Source organism: Columba livia, chromosome 2, assembly GCF_036013475.1.
Source record: "Columba livia isolate bColLiv1 breed racing homer chromosome 2, bColLiv1.pat.W.v2, whole genome shotgun sequence".
NCBI lineage: Eukaryota > Metazoa > Chordata > Aves > Columbiformes > Columbidae > Columba > Columba livia.
Genome location: NC_088603.1, coordinates 13,330,508 through 13,355,162, shown reverse-complemented (window position 1 = coordinate 13,355,162; position 24,655 = coordinate 13,330,508). Strand labels below are relative to the sequence as shown.

The 24,655-nt window shown below is 40.5% G+C and overlaps 1 protein-coding gene across 1 annotated transcript in view; it reads left to right on the top strand.

The window, feature by feature from the left end:
* The first annotated feature begins 4,230 nt into the window (after positions 1–4,230).
* The window catches only part of PITRM1 (pitrilysin metallopeptidase 1), a 28,290-nt gene continuing 7,865 nt past the window's right edge, over positions 4,231–24,655 (top strand). Inside the window, exons 1-20 of the mRNA XM_065050506.1 lie at positions 4,231–4,382; positions 4,820–4,922; positions 6,138–6,244; positions 7,224–7,375; positions 7,747–7,861; positions 7,962–8,058; positions 8,446–8,606; positions 10,061–10,187; positions 10,388–10,476; positions 11,038–11,166; positions 13,384–13,497; positions 13,922–14,018; positions 16,859–16,993; positions 18,969–19,107; positions 20,178–20,294; positions 21,941–22,073; positions 22,702–22,822; positions 23,621–23,697; positions 23,991–24,156; positions 24,281–24,381. Coding sequence (XP_064906578.1) covers positions 4,336–4,382; positions 4,820–4,922; positions 6,138–6,244; positions 7,224–7,375; positions 7,747–7,861; positions 7,962–8,058; positions 8,446–8,606; positions 10,061–10,187; positions 10,388–10,476; positions 11,038–11,166; positions 13,384–13,497; positions 13,922–14,018; positions 16,859–16,993; positions 18,969–19,107; positions 20,178–20,294; positions 21,941–22,073; positions 22,702–22,822; positions 23,621–23,697; positions 23,991–24,156; positions 24,281–24,381 — 2,327 coding nt within the window. The 5' untranslated portion in view covers positions 4,231–4,335. The remainder of the gene's footprint in view (positions 4,383–4,819; positions 4,923–6,137; positions 6,245–7,223; positions 7,376–7,746; positions 7,862–7,961; positions 8,059–8,445; positions 8,607–10,060; positions 10,188–10,387; positions 10,477–11,037; positions 11,167–13,383; positions 13,498–13,921; positions 14,019–16,858; positions 16,994–18,968; positions 19,108–20,177; positions 20,295–21,940; positions 22,074–22,701; positions 22,823–23,620; positions 23,698–23,990; positions 24,157–24,280; positions 24,382–24,655) is intronic.

Here is a 24,655-nt window from a genome sequence, read left to right as displayed (position 1 = left end):
CGCACAGCCCAATGGAGAGCCTATTTGTACCTTGCGGGTTCTCTTTGAGATAAATTGTCCAAAGATCACCACACTGAACATTGTCTTCAGTTTCCATTCCATTTCCTACTGTAAAATCTTTCTGAGGAATATTTCCCTCTCTTTTTCACTACCATATATGCATTTAATAATCTTCCATCTGCCACCGACAGGAGTCCTGCTAATGGGCAGACAATCTCTGGGATACCCCAAGTCTTGGTTTCAAGCCATTTGTGAATGTGGGAAGGAAGCAGAAAAACAGCAGCAGCAGAAACCTCTGTCTCTACCTTTTCCATGCAATCTTGTCTGGAAAAAAGCATGGACAGATAAATTAGGAGGTGTGCTGAGACCTGGTGAACTTTTCTCTCCACACGGCTTTGTAAAATACTGATTTCAGTGACTCACTCAACATTGGTTGACACCTGTGGTGCAAAACCACTTGCTTACTAATCTTTTCTTATTGAAGAGAATACACTCAAAAGCAGGAGTGCAAATAAATAATTTTGGGAACAAAACTGACACACAAGCAAAGGGTACTGGCAGGGCTCAGTGATGTTCAAGATAACAGCTGAAGCAGGGGTCATTCTCATGTCCTCTCAAAACCCTATTCCTACCAGATTCTCTCCCATGAAGACGATGGGTGGTGATGGCAGGGAACCAGGGAAGGGAAGGGACAGCATCTGGGATGTGAAAGTTCATTCTTCTCAACTCAGTGACTGCCACACCGTTATTGTGTACTGCCTTCACAGGCCTTCAGAAAAGGGTTGACAAGCAGATAATCCCCTCATTATTTTGTCCACTGACAAAGCACAATTTCTGAATACCAACTGTATGCCCTTGGAATTTCTGTCTTTCAGTAGACCTTGAGCGTAGCCTTTTTTCCTTTAACTTCTGCTGAATTTCATAAGGAGTTTTATGTTGTTTTTGACAAGTAGTACAGAGCTGTGCAGAAAATCACTGGTCTCTCCCCTGGGAGGGTGAAGCAGACACAGAGGAAATAATTTTTATTAACTTTAGCCCTGAGGAAATCCTAGAAGAAAGGTGCAGGCACAGTCTATGCTCTGTGCAGGGAGAAATGATGAAATTCAAGAATGCTTGGTAGGCAACAACATAGAAAATATAGTTATCCAACTGTAACAAGCATCTGCTACGTATTTTTCAGAGATTTTAACTTGGCAAAATTTGGGCCTTATTGTCCATAAGAAAAGACACACTTGAAAAGCGGGAAGTGAAACATCTTAGTTAAACACACAGCAGCATTTTCATTCCTAAACAGATTTAGTTGATTATTTTCTAAAAGAAACAGCTTGCATATGCATGGGAATCTTTAGCCCACATATTTAGTTTAGATAAACTTGTGATTGAAAACAAAAATCTTTTGAAGGAAAATAACACTAAGTAAAGGTATCTCTCCAGTCAAACACTGAGGATTAAATTGTCCTCTCATTTTCATCGGTGGAAAAGCTCTTTGAAGTAACTACAGTTACACAGCATTTGTTGCTAAATAACTGATAGCAAAATCTTGTCACAGTAATCCAAATGCTTCTATGTGATTTATCAAAATGAGTCGACCAAGATCATAATTTAACTTTTGTATTTTTACATGGCAGTAAGGTTTTTCTGAATTATCCTTAAGATGCAAAACTTATGTTTACAAAATTATATATATTTATGCATGTGTGTGCCTGTACATTCACAAAGAATATAATATACTACTCTTACATTACCAGCACAGCATTAATCTTACACAGTGAGAAAATGAAGAAAAAAAGTATAACAGATCAGTTTCTGTTTCATTTCCCATAAGAAAAGCTCTGATGTACAAAATATATCAAAGACAGTAGGTGAAAGAAAAATGTTTTTAAAGTTGTCTAAGGGATAGTATAAAGACTTCCATTTTGTGATTAAATTTAAGTCTAGGAATGATGTTCGATATATTTTGAAACTCTGCCCACTTAGATTGGTTAAGTTTGTGAAAGGTTGCCTGTCAAACGCTATGTCAGTGATAAAAAACAGACAGCCAGTAAATCATCTTTCCAATATAAACACCAACTAAAAATAAATAAATGTCTGCAGCAGAATGCCAGCCTGATGTTCCATAAAGATGAATGTTATAAACCACGAAGCAAACTAAATATTGATGACAAGATATCTGTAAAAAGAGACAGTAGCTTATGGTCAAATTAGTAAACTGTTAGTAAACCCAGGGAACTGAACAGTCAACAGAAAACACAGCAGAGTCTTTTAAATTAAAAATTGCAGCAAGTTAACCCTGTTGTGACCAACTATAAACCACTGAAAAATATCTAGAAATATTTGAAAATTGCACTGTGCAGTGCAAACTCACTCAATGTGAGTCTCAGAAGTACTGCTTTTCATATGTTTATTCTTTTGAGAACATTGTTCAGTATATGTTTGCCATTGCTTGTTTTTAGCTTGAAAAAACCACAGAGTTCCCATGAGGACTGTTTTTTTTCATGGTGTTAGAAACATGTAGTTTCTGGAAACATATACTGAAAAGAAACACATATTGGAAGCAGCTTCTATCAAAGTGGTGTGACTTGGTTCTCATCTGAAGCAAATATAGAAAAAAAAGGACAAAAAGGAAGTGAAGTGGTAGAATGCAGGGAGGAAATAAGGTAAAATGAAAATAGGGAGCAAACAAATTGCATTTGCTAGTACACAGCATCTAAGCTTTGCATGAAAGTTACTGGACCTTTTCACTAGCCTTAAAAAAGAATGAGAAAGATATGTAATTAAGATAGATGACAGGTGATATAGGTTAACACACAACATCCCGGTTTTAACTACAGCAAGTTATTGGCTATTTTATTCAATTTAAAAGCTAATGAAATGGGAAAATCACATGGAAAACACAAATGAGAAAAACAGAGGAAATGAAAGGCGCTGGAGCAACGAGAAGCCACGCAGCGAGCGGGGAGGTGGAAGCTGCACGGCAGGGCCGGGAGGGCAGGCGGGCTGAGAGAGGGCTGAGTCACGCAAGGATGATAAATCCCTGACGTGACGGATGGCAGGCGGCAGCGGGACGCAGACAGCTGCACGGCAGACAGCGACGAGCAGGAAAAAGGCAGAGATGGTAGAGACAAAAATTCCCGGGATACTTTAAATTCCGTTGTTTTTTTTTTTTCATTTAGCATCATAGCCAAAGATCTGAAGACAGGCAGCATGAGATGTGTCAAGCACCTGTTGTTCACTCTGCGTTTGTCTAAAATTCCACATAGTCTTCACTTTTGGCATCAGGCCTCTTAGGTCTAAACAGGCTCTCAGGTTCAGGAGTGAGGGATCTGCAGTTTGGTGGCCGCACCTCCCAGGTTCTGGCCCTCTGGGAAAACTCATGAATACGCACTATGAGATCAGTTATCAAACCACTATCTAAAAATCATTTTAGTTTGTAAAATGGAAGCAGTAAAAGCCTAGGCATGGAACGTACAAGCACTTTTCTGGTGGATACCATGACATCCTGCAAATCTTCATTGGGGTCCCCGCTATGACATTTACTGGGAGAAGATCTGTGCCTGCCAGCTTATCTAAACTGTGCTGCCCTGCGCGAAACGTCTTGTGCGGGCGATAAAGGCTCTGCAGAGACACCATTGCAGCATTAAAGCCCATTTTAGTTTCCCTCTTACTCCTGGTTACTTTGCTCATTTTCCTCACAAAGTTTTTGCATAGAAACGTTAAGATGCATTGACCATGCATGGACAAGGGGAGATGCCAGCCATTGAAACACGTTTATCTCAGATTGTTTGTTGTTTGTTTTTGTTTGTTTGGGTTTTTTTTATTATTTTGTTGTTGTTCGGGTTAGGTTGGTTTTGTGATTTGTTTTTTGTTTTCTTTTTATTATTATTTTTATTTGAAGAGGCAAACAACGGGCTCCACCAAAAGGTCATCCCTTTACAACCAACAGAGCTTTTGATTTCCCTGGGAACTTCCTGAACAAGCAAAGGCATTTCCCAAAGGTCCCACTCCACCCCCAAGGTCAACCCTCCCCAAAACTAGAATGCTTTGGGGTCGTGTTCCCGGCCTCAGTCCCCTCCGTCCCTCTTTGGGTCCCGCCGCCCCCAGGGTCTCTCCGATCACCCGTCGCCCCTACAGCTCGGAGGCTGCTGCCACCGCACCCCCCGGGCTGTAGCGACCCGGGCCGACCCCACCGCCGTCCCGCTGCCCCGATCGGCCGCCGCAGCGGGGGGCGGGCCCGGCCAGGGCGGGCGGAGCCTCCACCGCCGCCAATGCGGGCGGGGCCGCGGCGTCTGCGCCGGCCCGGTCGTGCGGCCCATCCGGCTGCCGAGGCGCCCAGACATGTGGAGCCGCTACCGGGCGGCTGGGGGGCTGCTGAGCCGTGGCCGGTGAGGATGGGGAGGGAGCTGGAGGGAGCAGGCCGGGGTCCTCGCCAGTCTTTTCCCCGCCGGTCCTTTCCCCGCTTTGCCCAGCCCCTCCGCCGGGGAGCCGGCCCGTCCTCCGCTGCCCCGGAACCCGCCACGGGCCTGGGCGGGCTCCGCGCTGCAGCCGGCTCCTTGGCGCTCAGCCGAAGGACGGTAGCGTTGTGCCGTGTCGCTGACGGGGACCAGGAGGCCCCGAGCGGGCAGCTGGGAGCCCCCGCTCCCCAAGGGCCGCCCCTGGCTGGAGGCCGGCGGGACGCGGGGCTGGGCGGTTGTCCGCCCGTCGTGCCCTCGCTGCCTCCGTCCCAGCGCGGGGATGGGGGACCAGACGGGACGGGGACTCGTTCGCTGCTGTAGCACCGCTGGTGGGGGTGTGTTTGGTTTCAAGAGAAATGTTATTTCAGGTCTTTAGTTCAGAAGTCATGGAGGTGGAGGAGCGTTCCAGCTGACGAACGAGCGCTGCGGTACCGGGTGGGCGAGCAAATCCACGGGTTCACTGTGGAGCAGGTGAGCGTCGCCCTTCGCTTATGTTTCCTCTGTGTTTGTATAGATAATTTTCTCTTGGTTGGAAAGCGCCTGAGTGAGGCCAGGAGTCTCCACGCTAAATATTTGCATAGCAGCTCTGGTTGGTCAGTTAAAAAGTGATACAGTAGTTACTTGTAGTTATTCCGGTTGAGAGAGTTGGGGTTGTTCAGCCTGGAGAAGTCTCTGGAGAGACCTTATTGTGGCCTTTCAGTACTTAAAAGGAGCCTATAAGAAAAATGGAGACATGCTGTTTTGAAGGGCCTGTTACGACAGGACAAGGGGTGATGGTTTTAAACTAAAGAGGGGAGATTCAGGTTAGACATGAGGAGGAAATTTTTTACACTGAGGGTAATGAAACAGGTTACCCAGAAAAGTGGCAGATGCCCTGTCCCTGAAAACATTCAGTGCCAGGCTGGACGAGGCTCTGAGCAACCTGATCTGGTTGAAGATGTCCCTGCTCATTGCAGGGTGGCTGGACTGGGTGAGCTTTAAAGGTCCCTTCCAACCCACACTATTCTACGATTCCTCTGCAAGCGAATTCTTAAGGTAACAGTAACACATTTCTATGGGGAGCTAACTCTCCTAGCGTAGATAATGCACCCCAGGAATTTATGTCTGCTACAGATGTTGAGCATTCACTGTGGTCTTCTAGAAATCCTGACAAGTAACTGAACTTCACTGTGTGCTGTTTTGTGAAAAACATTCAAGTAATAGTTTGTTTCCTAATCTGCTTTTGATACCTTTGTTAAGAAGCTGCAATGGAAATATTATGTGAAACTTCTTTTTACTTTTTTAAAGAAAAAAGCAGAAGCAGAGAGTCAAGGTAATTTGCAAAACATAATTGCTAGTGGCAGAGCTAGAGGTAGAACCGGGTTCCTTGATTTTTCTTTTGCTACCCAGAGCACTGACATTTGAATATATGCCTTTTCTTTGTATTTCTGATCAAATTATTCTGGTCTTAATGTCTGTACCAGAAGAGTATAGTTCTTTGGTTGTAGTGCATTTGCATTGTGTTTTTTTTTCAAACTTTATTTTCCATTTACATCTTTTATTTCCCCCACAAATTATAGGAAGAAAGAATTTAATACTGTATATGATGGTATTATGTACAGGATCAACAAACCGATCATTGATCATCCATGTTTTATTTGACCTAGTTGCAGGCACACTGTAACACAGATGTTTTCCTCAATGCAGGTGACAGCTGTTCCTGAGCTGTTCCTGACTGCAGTGAAGCTTAGTCATGATGGAACAGGAGCCAGATATTTACATGTGGCACGGGAGGACTCCAATAACCTGTTCAGGTAAAACATTGATGTATGTGTATACATATATATATATATATGTGTATATAGCACATTCCATCTCAGCATCACCTTGTGGTTTCTAAATCGTAATCCAGATTCATAACTGGATTTTTCTGTGATAACAAAGACAATTGCACTTCCTTTGTGGGACTTCCTTGGAGTTTTACATGTTGGAAAAGATGTCATGAGGTCTGTCGTTCAGTCTGCTGCTCAAAACAGGGTCAGCACTTAATTCAGATGAGGTCTTCAGACATTTGTCCAGGTGAAAATTTCCAAAGACTGAGATTCTACCACCTCTATGGGCAACCTCTACCCAATGTCTGACTGTCTGTATGGTGTTATCTTTAATATCAAGTTGGAACCTCCCTTGTGTCAATTTATAAACATTGTCTCTTGTCCTTCCCTTGTGCATATTTATGCAAAGAACCTGTTGTCACTGTAAACTCCTTGTAGGTATTGAAAGGCAGCTATTGAGTCCCTTCACCTTTCCTTCTCCAGGCTGAATAAGCCCAGTTTACCCAGCCTCTTTTCACAGGGCATGTGCTGCAGCCCCTGACCATTTTTGTGGCTCTCCACTAACCTCCTACAAATTTATTATAATCTCTTCTGTATTGGTGAGCCTAAAATTGGACGTTCCAATAAATTGCCTTGTATTTGCAAAATGTGAACCATTTCTTTTAACCATAACCTTCCATGAAGTTGTTTTCTGAGCCTTTTGGCTAAAAAAATAAATGTGTTTAGTTATGTGCTGAAAACTGCTGTCCCTTCTCTAGAAATAGAGGTGCAGAGGTTGTGTATCCTCTAGAAGACTGGCTGCACATTCAAGAGTCTAAAGAACTTGATAACTCTATATCCTGCTGCGAGCCATGTTAGTTAGACAGTGAGGATGTTCCCATAAGTCTCAGCTGCAGGCAGGAGGTGAGTAGACTTCTCAGTACTAATAGTCATGTTCCTCTCCGTGCTCTCTATCTTGCAGTATCCAATTCCGAACCACTCCACTGGACAGCACAGGGGTCCCGCACATCCTTGAGCACACTGCGTTGTGTGGTTCTCAAAAGTATCCTTGCAGAGATCCATTCTTTAAAATGTTAAACAGGTCACTGTCCACTTTCATGAACGCATTCACAGGTGAGCGCAAAGTAAATAATACAACTTAAAATGTATGAGTTTTTATTGCAGCAGAGCTGTCTGTTGTCTCCTTAATTTCCCTCTGGAGAACCATTATTATTAAGTGTGAATGTTGTGAGTGAGAGATTAAAAAACTAACAAGGCAAAGCAACAAAATAGATCTTGTTCATTTGGCAGCTACAAAGTCCCAGTAGAGCTGGTTCTTTGTAGTGTACAGCAATGCATTTAGTTATTTATATGTATTGCAAAAGCAAAATTTTCATGGTAAAATAATTGCAGTGTTTGAGAAATGAGAGATTAGATATAAATGAGGGCAAAATGCATCTCAGACTTTCTAAAATTCTGATCTTTTTGTGTTTATTTATATGCAGCTAGTGATTACACGCTCTATCCATTTTCAACACAAAATCCCAAGGATTTTCAGAATCTCCTCTCAGTGTACTTGGATGCAGCTTTTTTTCCATGTTTGCGTCAACTAGATTTCTGGTAAGATGTGGACAGGTTGAGCTGTATGCAAACCTTAAATTAAAAACCAAAACCAACCCAAAACCTTCAAACTCCCAACACTTCTTGTTAATTTTTGCAGGCAAGAAGGTTGGAGGTTAGAACATGAGAACCCAGCTGACCCCCAGACACCTCTCGTCTTCAAAGGAGTTGTTTTTAATGAAATGAAAGGGGCATTTGTAAGTGTTGTGAATTTTGTTTTAAGATCTTGTATGTGGTGAAGTGGCTTAAGCTGCAGGATATCAAGAGTATTATTGCACCAGAGATTTTCATTTATCCTTTGTGAAATTTAAGTCCTCAGTAAAGTCAGCAATCTGTTACATGGTTATTCTTAAAGTTAGCCTGTTGAAAGTTTGTTTACATTTATAAAATCACCTTTCTAATGGATTTTATTGTATAATTTTCTTTTAAATTGACATACTGTAGGTATTTTTACCCAAGTGCATGGGACTACACAACAAAATGCTTATATGAAGAGGGGCTCTGAGATCTTATTATTGAAGACCTTTTATTTTTAAAATGTGTTTTGATGACTTTTGCTGAAATGTGTTCTTTTTCCTCTTAAGACAGATAATGAGAGGATATTTGCACAGCACCTGCAGAATAAAATCCTTCCTGATCACACTTATGGTGTAGTATCTGGCGGAGATCCATTATGTATTCCTGATCTCACATGGGAGCAGCTTAAACAGTTCCATGCTACGCATTATCATCCGAGCAATTCCAGGTATCTGGTTACATACCCTGTTTCCTCAAAAATAAGACAAGGTCTTAACATTTTTTGCTCCAAAAGATGCTTACTTTTTTACAAGTATAGCTGCCTGGACCCTATTTAAATTGACTTTTTTTTATGAACTGTAGCTAGGGCTCTTTTTTTGGAGTAGGGCTTACATTTTGAGCATCCTCAAAAATCATGCTAGGGCTTACTCTTGGGATAGGTCTTATTTTTGGTGAAACAGGGTAGTGAGTTAAGAGTCCATTGGTATTTTTGTGAAGGAAAACCAGCGATGCAGTGTTTTCACGTGTATTACCAGCAACTTCGATAGCCTGTGTGCTCCAGCAGGTAAGACAGCATTGAAGCAAGGAATTTGCTCTAGGGAGAGAAGTGAAGGGTGAGCTGAAAACCAGGGGCTACAGAACGAGAGATGGCTGATTTTCTAGAGTACATGTGCCTGCTTGATTATGGGGATTTGTTTTGGGGATTTTTGTTTACAGATGATTTGCCTTTAACTCATGGGTTCAGGGGAAGTGGAATATATTAATAAGTATTTGGCAGTAATGTTAGGGTGTTAAGATACAAGTAACGCAGATGAGTCTGAAGGCTCCTGTTCTCCTTGAAGTCAACACAGATAAGAGTTATAAAAAGAAGTTACACATGGATGGCTGCTTGCTCCTGAGTCACAGATTACTGTATCAGGTACTAAATAATGGATATCCATTAGACTTGGATACTAATTCTGTTGATACTGATAAGGTCTCTAAGCTAAAATTCAGCTTGCTTGAAAATTTGAAGGTGATATGGAGGGAAGTCTATAATATCATTGTTTCTGTTAGTCTGGTTAATTCACTTATGGAACATCAGCTTGTGTCGTGATAGTGAATTTACCATTCTTTGTTTTTCTTGTCATCCCAAATATTCTGTTGTACCTATGTTTATATTTTAATTGGGGAATAATATTTACATGAGACATACCTCATCCTCATCTTTAATCCAGCGAAGCCAGTGATGTTTCTTGTAGATATGGGAGTGCACTTTGGTAGTCTGACCCACAGAACCAGCTATGTTTTATAGATCAATTGAGATCATCGCATTCTATACATTATGTGTGAGGATCATAAGAATTTCATCTTCTGAAACTTTAGAGCACTGAGATTCTAGCTTCAATTACCAATATTTTTTCTTGGAACATTGTGTTTAGTTGCAGCAATATACATTCTTTTTGTGGACTCCAAAGCATGAAACAGAAGCTGAAAAATGTGGGATTTTACCAGCAGATCTAGGGGTTTTATGTGTATGGCACACTGGTAGGCCTTTAACCTAGGTACCTTACAAAGCATGTTCCCTTCTTGATCTAACTGAATCATTGGAAATCACATTAAATTTGGAATATAATAAAAGCTTTTACTGTAAATTAAATGTAAAACCTGGCACTTAGTCCCAGTCTTTCATTTGAAATGCAGATTTTTCACTTATGGTAATTTTCCACTGGAGCAACATTTGAAACAAATACATGAGGAAGCACTGGTAAAATTTGAAAGAATTGAATCAAATACTGACATCCCAAGACAGAAACTCTGGGAAAAGCCTGTAAGTAAAAGCTGAGCTATGACTCATATTTCACGATAACCTTTGTGTATTTACTTACGAATATTGACCTTACGAGTATCTGTAAAATGATTTGAAATCTTTGGAAGAAAGATGATATGAAGATGCAAGCAGTCATTTTTTTATTTGTAACTTGTGCTCTGAATTTAGTCTGCATCAAGTATATTTATTATACTTCACAGAGAGAACACAGTGTAACATGTGGCTTAGACTCATTTGCTGCCGACCCTTCCAAGCAGACAACTGTCAGTGTCAGCTACTTGTTGACAGAGTAAGTGTATCAAAATGAAAATTCAGAATCGGAGTCTCGTTTTAGAACTTTTGAGCAAGATACAAGTGTATTTTGTGTCCCCCAATCCCTCTTCGTAAATGTTGTCTTGGAGTTAAATAATGCCATGGGAAAGCTAGACAAAGCCTCCTTTAGTGGGTGTAAGTTTAAGTACTAAGCAGAATTTTTCTTATCTTTAGCAGATAGTTACAAGGAAAATCAGCCGTTATCTTACAGAACTGTTCAGTGAATTAGAGTTCTGTGAATGCCAGCTTTCTGTATTTCAGTATCCTGCCATGTGCAAGCTTTTCTGTATGACCCTTCTACTAACTAGCTATCTATTCTTGCAGCCCAATTTGACTTGCTTTACTGCTAATTGTAATAAGTTGAAGACTCAGAACCAGTTCAGTAAGGTTTGGTGCAGTGTTCATAATTGGTATTTATTTCTCCCATGCTGCCTCTATATTGTTTTGTAGCAGTAATTCATCTGAAGTGAACTTGGTGATGTTGGGTGTCATATATTCGTAGCTTGATGTTTTTTAAGGACTATTAATTTTTTTCCAGTATTACAGACACTTTTGAAACATTCACACTAAGCTTGTTGTCTTCACTGTTGGTTGATGGGCCAAATTCTCCTTTCTACAAAGCCTTGATTGAGTCTGGTGTTGGTACAGATTTTTCTCCTGATGTTGGGTAAGTGTTGAAATTTATATTTCATCCCTATAAGCAATATTAGAAAAGTTACAAACTGCTATTAATTTGGGAGAAGTCATCTCTCATACAGGCAATTTATACCAGAATAGTCTTATTTTAACATTAAAATATCTTAAGAGTTTCTACTGATGAATTGTAAAGCACTCTGAAATGTAATTTTGGCTTGTCAGAATAATTTGATAGAAGCTATGTTAGTTTAAACAAACTTGTAGTGTTTAAAGCTTATCACCATGAAAAATGGATAGATGGAAAAAACATTGTGCCCTGACTTACCTGGGGTTTCCATCATGGCCGTTTAATATTAGTCGGAAGAGTGTGCTAGCTTTTCTCTGTACTGTGTTACCTTTGCTTTTTTGATTTAATTCCATGATGTAGTAGTGGGTAAGAGTTGTGGTTTAACCCGGCAGGCAGCCAAGTGCCACACAGCTGCTCGCTCATCCCCCATCCTGTCGGATGGTTGAGAGAATTGAGGAAAAAAAAAAAGTGAAACTTGTGGTTTAAGGTAAAGACAGTTTGATAGGACAGAAAGCAAAAATAACAATAAGAATATACAAAACAAGTGATGCATGGTGCAATTGCTCACCACTTACTGACTGATGCCCAGCTTGTCCCTAAGCAACAATTGCCACCCCCCAGCCAACAGTTTATATAGTGAGCATTATGTCATATGGTATGGAATATCCCTTTGGTCAGTTTGGGTCACTTGTCCTGGCTGTGTCTCCTCCCAGTTTCTTGTGCACTTCCTTGCTGGCAGAACGTGGGAAGCTGCAAAGTTCTTGACTTAGCAACAACTAAAACATCCGTGTATTATGAAGGTTATTCTCATGCTAAATCCAAAACACAGCACTATACCAGCTACAAGGAGGAAAGTTAACTCTGTCCCAGCCAAAACCAGGACAGTATGTTTGGCACAGATGTGCTTTTGTTTAATTGGGTGCCATTAACTTGCCATGGCCTCGGGACAAAAGGGTATGTATGTCTGCTAAGGCTTATTCGAGCTGCAGCTTTTGCAGCCAGTCCTCTGAGCTGGCCCCGCTCTGCAGGCTGAGGACAGAGGTGGATTCTCTTCACCCAAATACAGTCTCAGATGCTCATTGTAGTTTGCCTTGATTGTGTGCAGAAAGAGGCACTTTCTGGGCATGATTCATCTGACTGATTTTAGACTTCAGGGTGACAAAAATCATGCCTTTGTCTCTACTCAACCGTCTCTTTGTGGAGACACAAGCCTCCTGGAAGTCCTGTGTCATGCGTGTCAGTGCCATGCAGACATCTTGGTATCACAGGTCATGGCAGTAGAAATCCATGTTTAGACACTGAAGGAGTGATTCAGTTGTTGGATGTTTTGTCTGCTGAGCCTTTTCCGGGCTGACTATATTAATACGCTGTTGAGACATACAGTGAGTTTGCTTTAATTTGCCTTAGTGGCTGTGCTGATGCATCATTCCAGAAGAATAAGTTTCAGTCCAGAGATCAGTATTCCAGAATTCAACACCTGAGTCTGCCGTTAAATTCTTTCTGTCATTTTTAAACGTGGAATAGTGGATGTTTAGAATAGATGAGCACCTCTATTTGTTGGCTTTGGTTAGAATTGCTACATGTGTGCCATATTTCTGCAAGTGTCAATTTGTCTCCCTAAGGATGAGCTATTGTGGTTAACCCGGTTTGACAGTTTGAACAAAATTATCTTTCCTTTTGTTTTTTTTAAGTTCTGTTGAAAATAACTGCAGCAAACATGGAACACCTCACATTCACCACTTAGTTTACAAATACTTTTACAAATGTACAAATTTAAAAGTACCATTCCACTCATCTGCTTAAGTAGAATGTATGTGTTTGGTGTTACAGACAAAATTTTCACCTTAAAGAAAGAGTCTTCATTACCTGAAAATACTTGCAGATGAATAAGAAGATGAACAGAAAAGACTGGCTTTTCTTCTGTAACTGCTTTTCTTTACCTAATACCATATGCCATATTTTCTCTTAACAGTGGCTACTACTACTGGAATTGAAAAAAAAATGCTTTTAAGTTCCATTTCTTGCCACTTTGGTAATTATTTTTCTTTCTATCTAGCTTTTAAAATCCTGTGTGTGTGTATGTGGAAATGACAGGTGGTTTTCCCCTGCTTCTGCCTTTGCTGGCAGGTTTAATGCTGAAATTCTAGTACTTGTCACTGAGTTGAATATGTTTTATTCTAGGTTTAATGGCTCAACAAGAGAAGCTTATTTCAGCGTGGGTCTACAGGGTATTGCTGAAAGAGACATTGATACTGTGAAACAGATAATTGCTAGAACCATTGATGAAGTTATAGTGTGAGTAACATTAAATTTTTGAGAATACTTTTAGTTCTTTCATAAAGTCTTGCAATTAGATATTAATAATATAATAACATACAAGCATTTATATGCCTTAAAAATTTAGTGATATTGAAATAAATGCACCAAATAAGCAGTAATATAAGCAGTAATATTGTTCAATACTCTTAAAACTTGCATCTGCTGCTTCCTCTGTTGCAATGTGTTCAGCAGCATAACCTTTGGGAGTTTAATGATAGTAGTGCAGTTTCACTAAATGATACTTCATGATAAGATTATTTCATATCAGTTTTAATTCAGTGTGGAATACATTATGTTGTAATTCTTCCTTTGTCAACGTTGTAATTAATTTTCATAACTTCACTTTAAGTGATCAATGTTAATGGATATGGTTTCCTTCTCTCCTGCCCCCTTCTCAAAGGAAAGGATTTGAGGAAGACAGGATTGAAGCTCTACTTCACAAAATTGAAATCCAGCTGAAGCATCAATCTACGAGTTTTGGACTTGCCCTGACATCTGTAAGTCTGTATGTGTGCCTATGTGTGGTGTTTTTTTAGGAATGCATAAGAAATCTACTGTCTACGTCTTTACGAAATATGATATTGATATGTAACACTTTTCACTTAAGGGCTTTTCCTTTGTCATCTCATGTACATCTTTCTTCCTTCTTTTCAGTAGCCTTCGAACTATTGCTGGACTCCCCACTGTAGGACTTAATCAGACAGTGATCCTGTTGTCTTTGCCTGAATATTAGCTTTGATTGCATGAGCAGCGATTACTTCTGTAAGAGAGGCATGCCATACTGGCTCTTGGAACTGTATGTTTTGGCAAGGTGCCTATGTATTTTTAAAAGTCAAATAGGACTGGTTTTTTTTTTGTATGGAATTTAGGGTTGTACTGCTGTAATGAAATTTTAAGATTCACAAGTGAAAATATACAGTAACTCAATTCTTGGACTCAAATTTTGGTATCAAAGCTGTATCAAAATTTTTATACGTAGCGGTTACAGAAAGGACGTTTCACAGCAGAATGTGGTGTCTGAGAATTCTGCAAATTGTAGCTTTGGGAATGAGTTAGCCACAGTATTTGCAGTCAGGCCTCACTGAGAGATCTTGATAGAATGGACCGCAGAGCAATCACAAACTGTATGAAGTTTAACAAAAACAAATGTGGATTCTGCACCTGGGGTGGTATAATCCTGGATATACATATAGACTGGGGCATGAGGCTGGAGTGCAGCCTTGCAGAAAGTGATCTGGGAGTTTTGGTTGATGGTAAGCTCAATATGAGTCATATAAAGCCAAAAAGGGCCAACCATATCCTGGGATGCATTAAGGACAGTATAGCTAACTGGTCAAAAGCAGCGATTGCCCCAAAACACTCCATGCTAGTGCGGCCTCACCTCAAGTGCTGTGTGCAGTTTTGGGCTCCACAATGTAAGGACATAAAAATATTAGACCATGTCCAAAAGAGTGCAACAAAGATGTTGAAGGAAATAGAGGACATGACTTATGAGGAGCTGCTGAGGATACTGGGTTTGTTCAGCTTAGAAAAGAGGAGGTTGAAGCCTCGTTCAACTCTCATGATGGGGAGTGAAGCAGGCAGTGCTGGTCTCTTCTGTCCTGTGTCCAGTAATAGGACATGAGGCAAAGGCTTCAGGCTGTGTCAGGGAAGTACAGAATGGATATTAGGAAGAAGCTCTTCACAAGACGAGTGGTCAAGCATTGGAACAAGTTCCCCAGAGTACTGACGAGAGTTAAATCTCTTTATAGTAGTTTGTATGGGGCTGTGGTTTTGATTTTTGCTGATTATGGTGCAGATAACACAGGGATTTTCTAGTTACTGCTGAGCAGTGCTCACACAGCCTCAAGGCTGTTTCTATTTCTTATCCCACCCCACTAGCGAGCAGGCCCGGGGTGCACAAGAGGTTGGGAAGGGGACACAGCTGGGACAGCTGACCCAAACTGGCCAAATGGATATTCCATACCATATGATGTCATGCTCAGTATATAAAGCTGGAGGAAGAAGAAAAAGGAAGGGGGGGCATTCTGAGTGATGGTGTTTGTCTTCCCAAGTCACTGTTAGGCACGATGAAGCCCAGCTTTCCTGGGGATGGCTGAAGGCCGGCCTGCCGATGGGAAGTAGTGAATGAATCTCTTGTTTTGCTCTGCTTGCCCACTGCTTTTTCTTTACCTGTTTAACTGTCTTTGTCTCAACCCACGATTTTTCTTACTATCCTTCTGATTTCCCCTCACGTCTCACTGTGAGAGGGATGAGTGAGCTGCTGCGTGGGGCTGAGCTGCTGGCCAGGGTTAAATCAAGACACCAAGGACATGGTCATGGCCTCGAGCCTGTCTGTATTCAAAAAGCATTTGGACAACACTCTTAGATATATGGTTAAACTTCTAGGATGTTTGCTGAGAACCAGCACTAAGTTGCTGTACTGACAGAATGGAAGCCTCAAATAAGTGGTGACTACTTTTATTTCAAGAAAATTAACTCGAGCATATTCTAAAAGAATTCCATTCTTTAAAACACATTAGGGAGTTTCCACAGAACAGATAATAATAGATATTACTGAAAAAGTATGGAAGACTTGTGATACCTGCTTGTAACTAAAGAAGTAAGAAAAGATAAGGTGGTTTTGGTAGTTCCAATACATTTGTTTTTATGCACTTTTAAAGGCTTTTTCTTCTAAATGTCCTGAGGTTTTTTAAATTTCCTTTGGTTTATTTTTGCCCATTCAGACAGAGTAGAAATGGAGAAAGTTTTGACATCTTGCCCTGTGGTGTATTTGAAGAACTTTCAGTAGCGACTTAAGCAAACAATTGTCTCAGACTAGAGAATAAATCTAGAATAATAGTCCTTCCCAGAGAAGTATTTTGGGAATATTTATGGTTATTTAGTACTTTCTTTCTCCGAAGTCTCATCAATGTTACATGTTTGACATACAATAAACGGATAGACTATAAGGTTTATATACTACTCTGTCTCTACCACCTGTTCCTTTTTTCCTTCTTTTTTTGGCTGAAAAATGATTTTATTTTAAATAGGAGGGAGGAAAGAATATTAGAATAGATTTCCAGAATACAGATATACACACCTATGAAAAAAAAAGAAGTTTGGTACAATAAAGTTAGAGGAGAGAATGGGGAGAACAAGGAACAGAAGATGATGGTATAGTCCTTCAATCTGAATGAAGATTTCAGCTTTTTTTCCCTTCCAGGTATATTAGAACTACTCATTATATGTCTACTATTCAAATATAAATGGTAAGGTGGTTTTGAAACACAGATGCTGGCAGTTATAGAAATGCAGATGGATTGTCCTGCTTACCTAATTATTTTTTCCCATTCAGTATATAGCTTCCTGCTGGAATCAAGATGGGGATCCGGTGGAGCTTCTGAAGATTGCAGATAAAGTGTCTCGGTTCAGGCAGTGCCTTAAAGAAAATCCCACATTTCTTCAGGAAAAAGTTAAAACATATTTTAAGGTAGGAAAACCGATGGAAAAATATCTGTAGTATTAATTTTTAAATCACAATTTTGTATTTAAGCTGAAGTCTAACTTTTGTAGTCATACTACCTATTGTAAGTTGTAGATGAACAGCAGCACTTTGGAATGAAGCATGTTGACTATAAATGGTTGAGGTGAAAACTTATCAAAATGGGCAAAATTCTGTGGCTGAACATTTCAAAACACACATTTCAGAACATGGATAAAATTCTAATGTTTTACCAAACTGATGCCTCATGCTATAGAGGGACACATGGGTGTCTCCTAATGAGAAACCCAGATATGAACAGGGAATTCTAGACTTAGTTGTGTGTTCCTTTATATTGGCATAGCATGATGTATCTCTTTTTCCTTGAGAAGACTTTGGTTATAAGTAAGGTTGGTCTGGTGCTCCTCATGTTCACTGAACTGCTGTCTGAATTTCGCTGTCAGTGTTGGCTGATAGCTTTCTGCTCTTTTTCTTCTTTTCCTCTCCATAACTTCCACTGGAGTTCTTCAAGAACCAAAACCAGTAAAGGCAGTATAACACTGAATAGTTCTGAAGCCCCAATTACCCAGCGCCAGAAAGAAAAAAAACAGTGATAACAGTGCAAATGTGGTTTTGTTTTGGATTTTTTTTGGTGTTTGTTTTCTTGGTGTTTTGTTTTTTTGTTTATTTGTGGTGGTTTTGTTGTTGTGTTGTTTGTTTTTTTTTCTTCTTCCATCAAATAGTTCAAGTTGTTTTGAAGGGCAGATCTGTTACAGGTAACTACCAACCTGATATAATAGTGAGTAAATGCATATGCTCAGAAGCAAAAAAAGACAGTGGTGTCAGTTGAAATCTGTATTTCCTAAAAGCATTATTAGTGTCTGGATGTAGTAGGGAGCTCTTAAGCTTTTGGTTTTTGTAGGGGAGAAAAACAGGTGCAGTGTTTTTGAGAATGTCCTTTACCATGCATTTCTGCTGAGAGTGCCAAGGCAACACCTTGACTCAATAGGAAGTAACGAGAATAGCTGGATGTTCTTGTATCAGAAGGTTATGCACTGCTGTATGTCATGCCTAGAGGTTAATAAAGCAGGAAGGCTGGGAGCATGGGAAGGAATGGTGTTCATCCTCTCCACTTTACTATGCCTGGTTAATTTTGCATTTCCATCTTCCCTCGGTAGGCAATCAGGTTTCCAGAGTCTTTTCACATAAGCAGGGGGGAGATAAAGTTATAAAACAGAATCCAATTACATTGTCGCAAACTATTGGCAGTGTCTGTCAGTGACAGATGTTGCTTCTTGACTCCTACTTTGAAATGGGCAATTTTTGAGGTCACTATCTTTTGAGTAGCCTCCCAGAATTACATAAAAAGGAAGCTGCTTGAGTAATTTTGTTATTGAAATTCCAGAGTCTGGTGTCAACAAAGAGAAATTCAACAGCAGTTGTGACGCTTGTATAATGCATGGAGTTCTCTGGCAGCCAGACTGATGTAAAGCGTGTCTGAGCAGGATAAGGCACGCACGTTTGGTATCGTGTGGGATCTCTCTGCACTCAGGCTTGGGCAGGTTGAAAGAGATGTTTAATGAAACCCTCCTGCATTTAACTAGATTCCTCATCTTGGAACAGTCTCCAGATAAAACCTGCGGCATGCTGCTCTATAGCATTTGTATAGTTGTTTAACCTTGATTTAATTAAGCTAACGAGTACTGTGTGCTGTTGAGGGATTCTTGCTCTATACTAAAATTTCACATAAGGTTGTTCATGCTTGTTCTTGTGGTAAGTTGCTCTTTCCCCCACCCTCGCAGCAGACTGTTCTGTGTGAAATGGAGAGTTTAAATTGCCTGTTTGTGATACTTTCGATAATATGCAAGCCAAATGATGCATAGACTGTTTGTATCTACTCCTGCTGAAGCAATAATCTGAGGCAAAACAGAAGGAAGTTGCCCTCAAAATTAAAATTGCTTTGTTTTGGGATATATTTCTGCAGGATAATCCACATAGACTGACCCTGTCAATGAGTCCAGAGAAAGACTACCATGATAAGCAAGCAAAATTGGAAGCAGAAAAGCTGGAAAAAAAGATCAATGCTCTTTCTGAAGAAGAAAAAACCCAAATCTTTGAAAAAGGTTAATGTGCTTTTTCTTGTTTTTGAGTAAGTGCTTAAGAACACAGCCAGTTTTTTAGCTGGTGTTCTGTAGAATGTCTTAAATTCTCAGGCATTCTCCAGAATTTGCTCTGAAAGGGATGAGTTTTTGTTGAATGTTTGTGTTATGGGGCTATGCAGTGCAGTGTTTACACAGCAGTGTATGACTGGTATATTCCATTAGTTTTAAGACTCAAAAATAGAACGATCATTGTCTCCAGTAGGGCAGAAGAAGGGAAATTGTTTTAAAATGTTGATCTGCTTATTCTTGCCTATGTTAAGTTGCACTAAATACAAGATTAATTCCACCATTTACCTTGAGGCTGTTTATTTTTGAGTGTTTGAAGCCTCCTTTGTGCTCCTATAAAACTTACATTTTGGTAAATTAATTTCTTTTCTACTTAAAAAGCCAAGTATGATGTTGTGTTCAAATTGTTCTGGACAAAATCTTGGAGACCCTGGGCAGTCATCTAATTTTGTGAAAAGAGTGATCTAGTCAGAGAAATCCTTTAAAAGAGTGACATTAATCTTCTGAAGCTTTGGTACTGGGCAGGAGATAGGGGCGCAGAAAATAAGATGAGGATTTCTACTCAGGAAGATAAATTTGAGAGTGCTTAGAAGTGATCAGCTAGAATCTGAAAGGCTGAAATGTAAAATTAAACACAACAATTTAGCTGCATTGGGGTGGTGAGCGAGCCCTTGAGTAAGAACTGGGGGGAATGAGTTGGGAAGAAACTTGTTACCTGGGTTGGCCTTCACAGGGCTGGGTGACAGGACTGACAGATGTCACTTTGTCAGGGTTTAAATTGCGTGTTACTGTAAACAGGATGTGAAGGGGGAATGGAAGGAGAATTTACAAAGACAGTGTTCTGTTTGCTGTTGTGATGTGATAATCTCCAGAATCTGTTTCAGTAAAATATATGGAAGAACTGTCAGAAAATTCTAAACTTGAAACTCCTGCGTTTTTTCCGATCTGCATCACCTCAGTAGGTTCTGACAGCACTTTCACTAAAAGCAGAAAATAACAAACTGTTATTCTGTCCTCCTTACTAGGTTTGGAATTAATTGCTCTTCAGAGCAAACCTCAGGATACCTCTTGTCTCCCAGCTCTAAAAGTGTCTGACATTGAGCCCAAAATCCCATTCACTGTGCTGGAAACAACACTCACAGGTTGGTTTAACTACTAATTCATCCTCAGAAGAGCAACACTGTTGGCTTCCGTGAGACTTTATTGCGACCTATGCGACCACCTTATTGTGGCTTATGAGAAAGATGTGGACAGGCTTTGTAGTAGGACATGTAGCAACAGGACAAGGGGTGATGGTTTTAAACTAAAGGAGAGGGGATTCAGGCCACACGTAGAATCATAGAATGTTGTGAGTTGGAAGAGACCCACAAGGATCATTGAGTCCAACTCCTGTCCCTGCACAGGACAACCCCACAGTTCACACCATGTGTCTGAGGGTGTTGTCCAGTCTCTTCTTGAACACTGTCAGGCTTGGGGCCGTGACACCTTCCTGGGGAGCCTGTTCCAGTGTCCAGCACCCTCTGGGTGAAAGAAACATTAAAAAGTAATTTTTTTATAATGAGGGTGGTAAAACACTGGCCCAGGTTGCCCAGAGGTGTGGTAGATGCCCCGTCCCTGGAAACATTCAAGACCAGGCTGGATGGGGCTCTGAGCAACCTGACCTAGTTGAAGATATCCCTTCTTGTTGCAGGGGTTTGGTCTAGATGAGCTTTGAAGGTCCCTTCCAACCCAAACTGTTCCATTATTGTGATCTAGCTGCTTGCCCAGCTGTTGCTCTTTTCGTTCCTCTTTACAAAGTATATGTACTCTCTGTTGGGCATAGTTACAATGCTTTTCCTCTTGTGCACCGCTTCTGCAGTGGACAGTTTGAAGTGGATCTGCAGGTGCTCTTTGCCATGGCCTCTGTGGGGCAACATGGAGCTGTTCTAGATGAACCCAGAGCTCTACCCTGCGGTCAGAGCGCTGCATGGTGACGTGCTCTTGAGCAATCTCCCCACTTGGCAAACACTTATCCGGGGTGCAGCAATACTGGCAGCTTAGGCAGCAAATCTTCTTTACTGCTCTCCCTCCCTACATGTTTTTTACAGAACATGTACAGGAGCCACGGCGAAAAAAAGAAATTGTCATTCTTCATAACTTCAGTGCAAGTTTCTGCCTCCTTTGCCAGTGACTACCCCACAGATTGATGGGAAACAAGAAATTGTAGATCTCAGTTTTGTTACAGTTCCGTCAAAATCTTGCAATACTGCTCTGTAGTATATTTCTAACAGACACTTTCCTGAAAAAATCAGCAGCAAGTGTCAAGTACTGTATAATTTTGGTATTTAAATGACATTGTTTTGTGAAAATTCTAATGCGTGTACTCTAATGGCCTAGCTTAGAAGAGAATGTACAGTGTGAGAACCTGTTTTTCTCAACTTTTGAGGTGATGGAAGCAAAAAGTAGGGGAGAAAATCTTATTGACTTGCTCAGAAACCAATACCATTCCTTCATTTGAATGTTACCTCTAAACCATGGCGTCTTTCAAAATAATTCTCTCTTCAAATTGTCCTGGTATCCATTACCTTACTATGGACAGAAACAGTAAAACCTCTTCAGTCCAGCATTCAGTGCGATGTGGAGGGTTTAAAGGAGAAATGAGTCTGAAGTGCCAACAGAAAATGAATAATATGAATAATGAATAATATGAATAATGAATAATATGAAGTTCTTGTAAGAAATTTTTTGCTGTTATGTGTTTATAGTAGGAAGCTGCTGACTGTTCTTCGCTGCTGTTTTTTATCCCTAGCTGATGAAATTCCTGTCCAGTACTGTGCTCAGCCAACCAACGGGGTGGTTTATTTCAGAGCTGTTTCCAGCTTGAACACGCTTCCCGAAGAGCTCAAGCCATATGTGCCGCTCTTCTGCAATGTCATCACAAAGTGAGAAGTTTACTTTATTAAAAAGCTAAAGCAATAAGATGTAATACAGCTGACTGAAATAATATTGCTTTTAGTAACTTCAGCAACTGTTCTTGTTATAGAAGGGAGATACTGGTAAGTTGGTGTCCTGCTGAAACAGTGGTCTTCCCTCTTCCCCACAGAGCTGCCAGCTCCTGTCCCCTTCTCCATCAGTTGCTGCATTGCCTTGTTCCCCAGCATCCACACAAGCATTCCCTGAACAGATTGGAAAATTGATATAAATGGAAAATAGCCTAGCAGAAACTAAAGGAATAAAGCATTAAAGAGGAATCTATTGGTTTTATTGGTGATAACAGTTTATGTGATGTTATTACTGTAGTTCCATATGGATGTTGGTAGCAAGCCTGTACACAAAATACACTTTTTAATACACCATTTTGAATTAACAGGATGCTTTAATTGCAAAACTTGGTGTATCTTTTTTTTTTTTCTTCTATAAGGTGTAAAGTATTATGTTTGCTTGATAATGCCCCAAATTGTTTAGTTGCTAAATTAGTATTTACTTAAACAGTCGTCTTTGCAGATGGCATATGGATCCTGGTTTTGGCATACACTGAAAATGGAAATAAATCTCTATTGTTTTTCACAGGATGGGATGCGGAGCCCTTGATTACAGGGAACAAGCCCAGAAAATCGAACTGAAAACAGGTGGGATGTCTGTCAGCCCACATATCATTCCAGATGATTCACACCTGGATGTGTATGAACAGGTAAATTAATCATAAGCTTGAAGACATTACACTTGCAGTAATAGCTCTGTCGTTAAGGGTCAGTCAGGGCTTCCAGGTGGGGAGTCAGGTAATACGCATTGAAAACTTAGTGTATAAAAGGACTCTTGCCTTTTAGTGTAAGATGTAAATTTGAGAATTACAGTGTAGTATTTTGTTTTAAGGGGAGTGTTTGATGTGGTTATTCATTTTATGGTAGTGCTTCCCTAGCATCTGTCACTGTATTTTTGACTGCTGCAAAAAATTTTGGAAGCAGAGGGTAGGGGACAGAATAGTTCATTGTTCTCCATGCAGATTGCTGTTAATATGCGTATGTCACTGTTAGTGTAGTTCAGAAACATGGGATGTACCTTAGTATTGGGCATAACTATCCCGGCAACATCCTCTTAAGATTTTTTCCAGACTTGCTGGTATCTGCTGCTGTGGTTTACTCCCCATGGATCCTGGAGTTGAATTAGGGAGACTCCTTTTCAGGAAGGTGCATCTCCAGTACGGTTTTATTTGTACTTCATGTGAAAAGTGAGAAACTCTGTTTCTGAGCTGCTACTTACTGTTGAGAAGGAGGAATTGACAGGCTTGTTTTGTGTGAAGAACAATCATGTTTCATGTCTGCTCCGATTTTAGTAGCACAGCCTGCATCAAAGTGATGTTGTGATGTGTAGCATTAGGTTGACATCATCACATCACTTTCATAAGAAGTTGTGCATTTCTCAGGCCATTGCTTTGGTTATCTTGTGTGAAGGGTTTTTTGTGTTTTGTTTTTGTTTTTTTTTCCTTCAGGGTGTGCTCTTTTCATCTCTCTGCTTGGATAGAAATCTGCCAGACATGATGCGTTTGTGGAGTGAAATATTTAACAAGTACAGTACATTGGGTTTTGTTTGCTTGTTTGTGTTTCTGCATGTGTTTTGGGGCTCTCTTTTTCCCTCTTCCCCCAACCATTCTCTTCTTCTTAGACATCCTACTTTGGGATATCTTTTTATAACTGTATCTTTGGCTTCCAGTTTCTAAACCTAAGTGTTCCGTCATTTGCATGGCTATATTAAATGGAGAACCAGCAGTCTAAAAGCTTTTTGAACTTGGAATGATGAATGATTCAATATTATTGGTGTGCTTTTACATGACCTAGAGACCTGCTTCTACTCTTTTTCAGCCCCCGGTTTGAGGAGGAAGAGCATTTCCGAGTGCTGGTTAAAAAGACTGCCCAGGAGCTGTCAAATGGGGTTCCGGATTGTGGGCATTTATACGCCTCTGTTAGAGCCAGCAAAAACCTCACGCCTTCTGGAGAACTGCAGGAAATGTTCAGTGGGATGGATCAGGTGGGAAATTGATGACATCCCTCAGCGAGGCCCAAATCCTTGACTCTGCAATTACAGTGCTCGTTTTTGTTAATTCATTTTATTGCCTAAGTCTGTGGTCTGTCTGCCTTCCCTTCCCGCGCAGGTGAAGTTAATGAAGAGAATAGCAGAAATGTCCGATATTAAACCAATACTGCGCAAACTGCCACGCATTAAGAAGTATTTATTAAACAGTGACAACATCAGGTGAGTTCCAGCTAAAAAGAAAAGGGGCGTTTTGGTTAAAAAGAGGCTGTGGATTCTGAATGTGCATTTCTCAGTGTGCTTCATGGAGTACTGGGGTTTAGTGAAACGGGATGTCTGTGGGAACACTACACAAATCTTACTAGTTTAAGTTCTCTTTGCCTACAAAGAGATAGCTATGGCTTATTTTATTAGTTATTTAACAAGTATGGGAAATTTATGGCAAATTTCTTATGTAACAGTTGCACCAGAAGTGTGTAAATGGCCTGTGGGATTG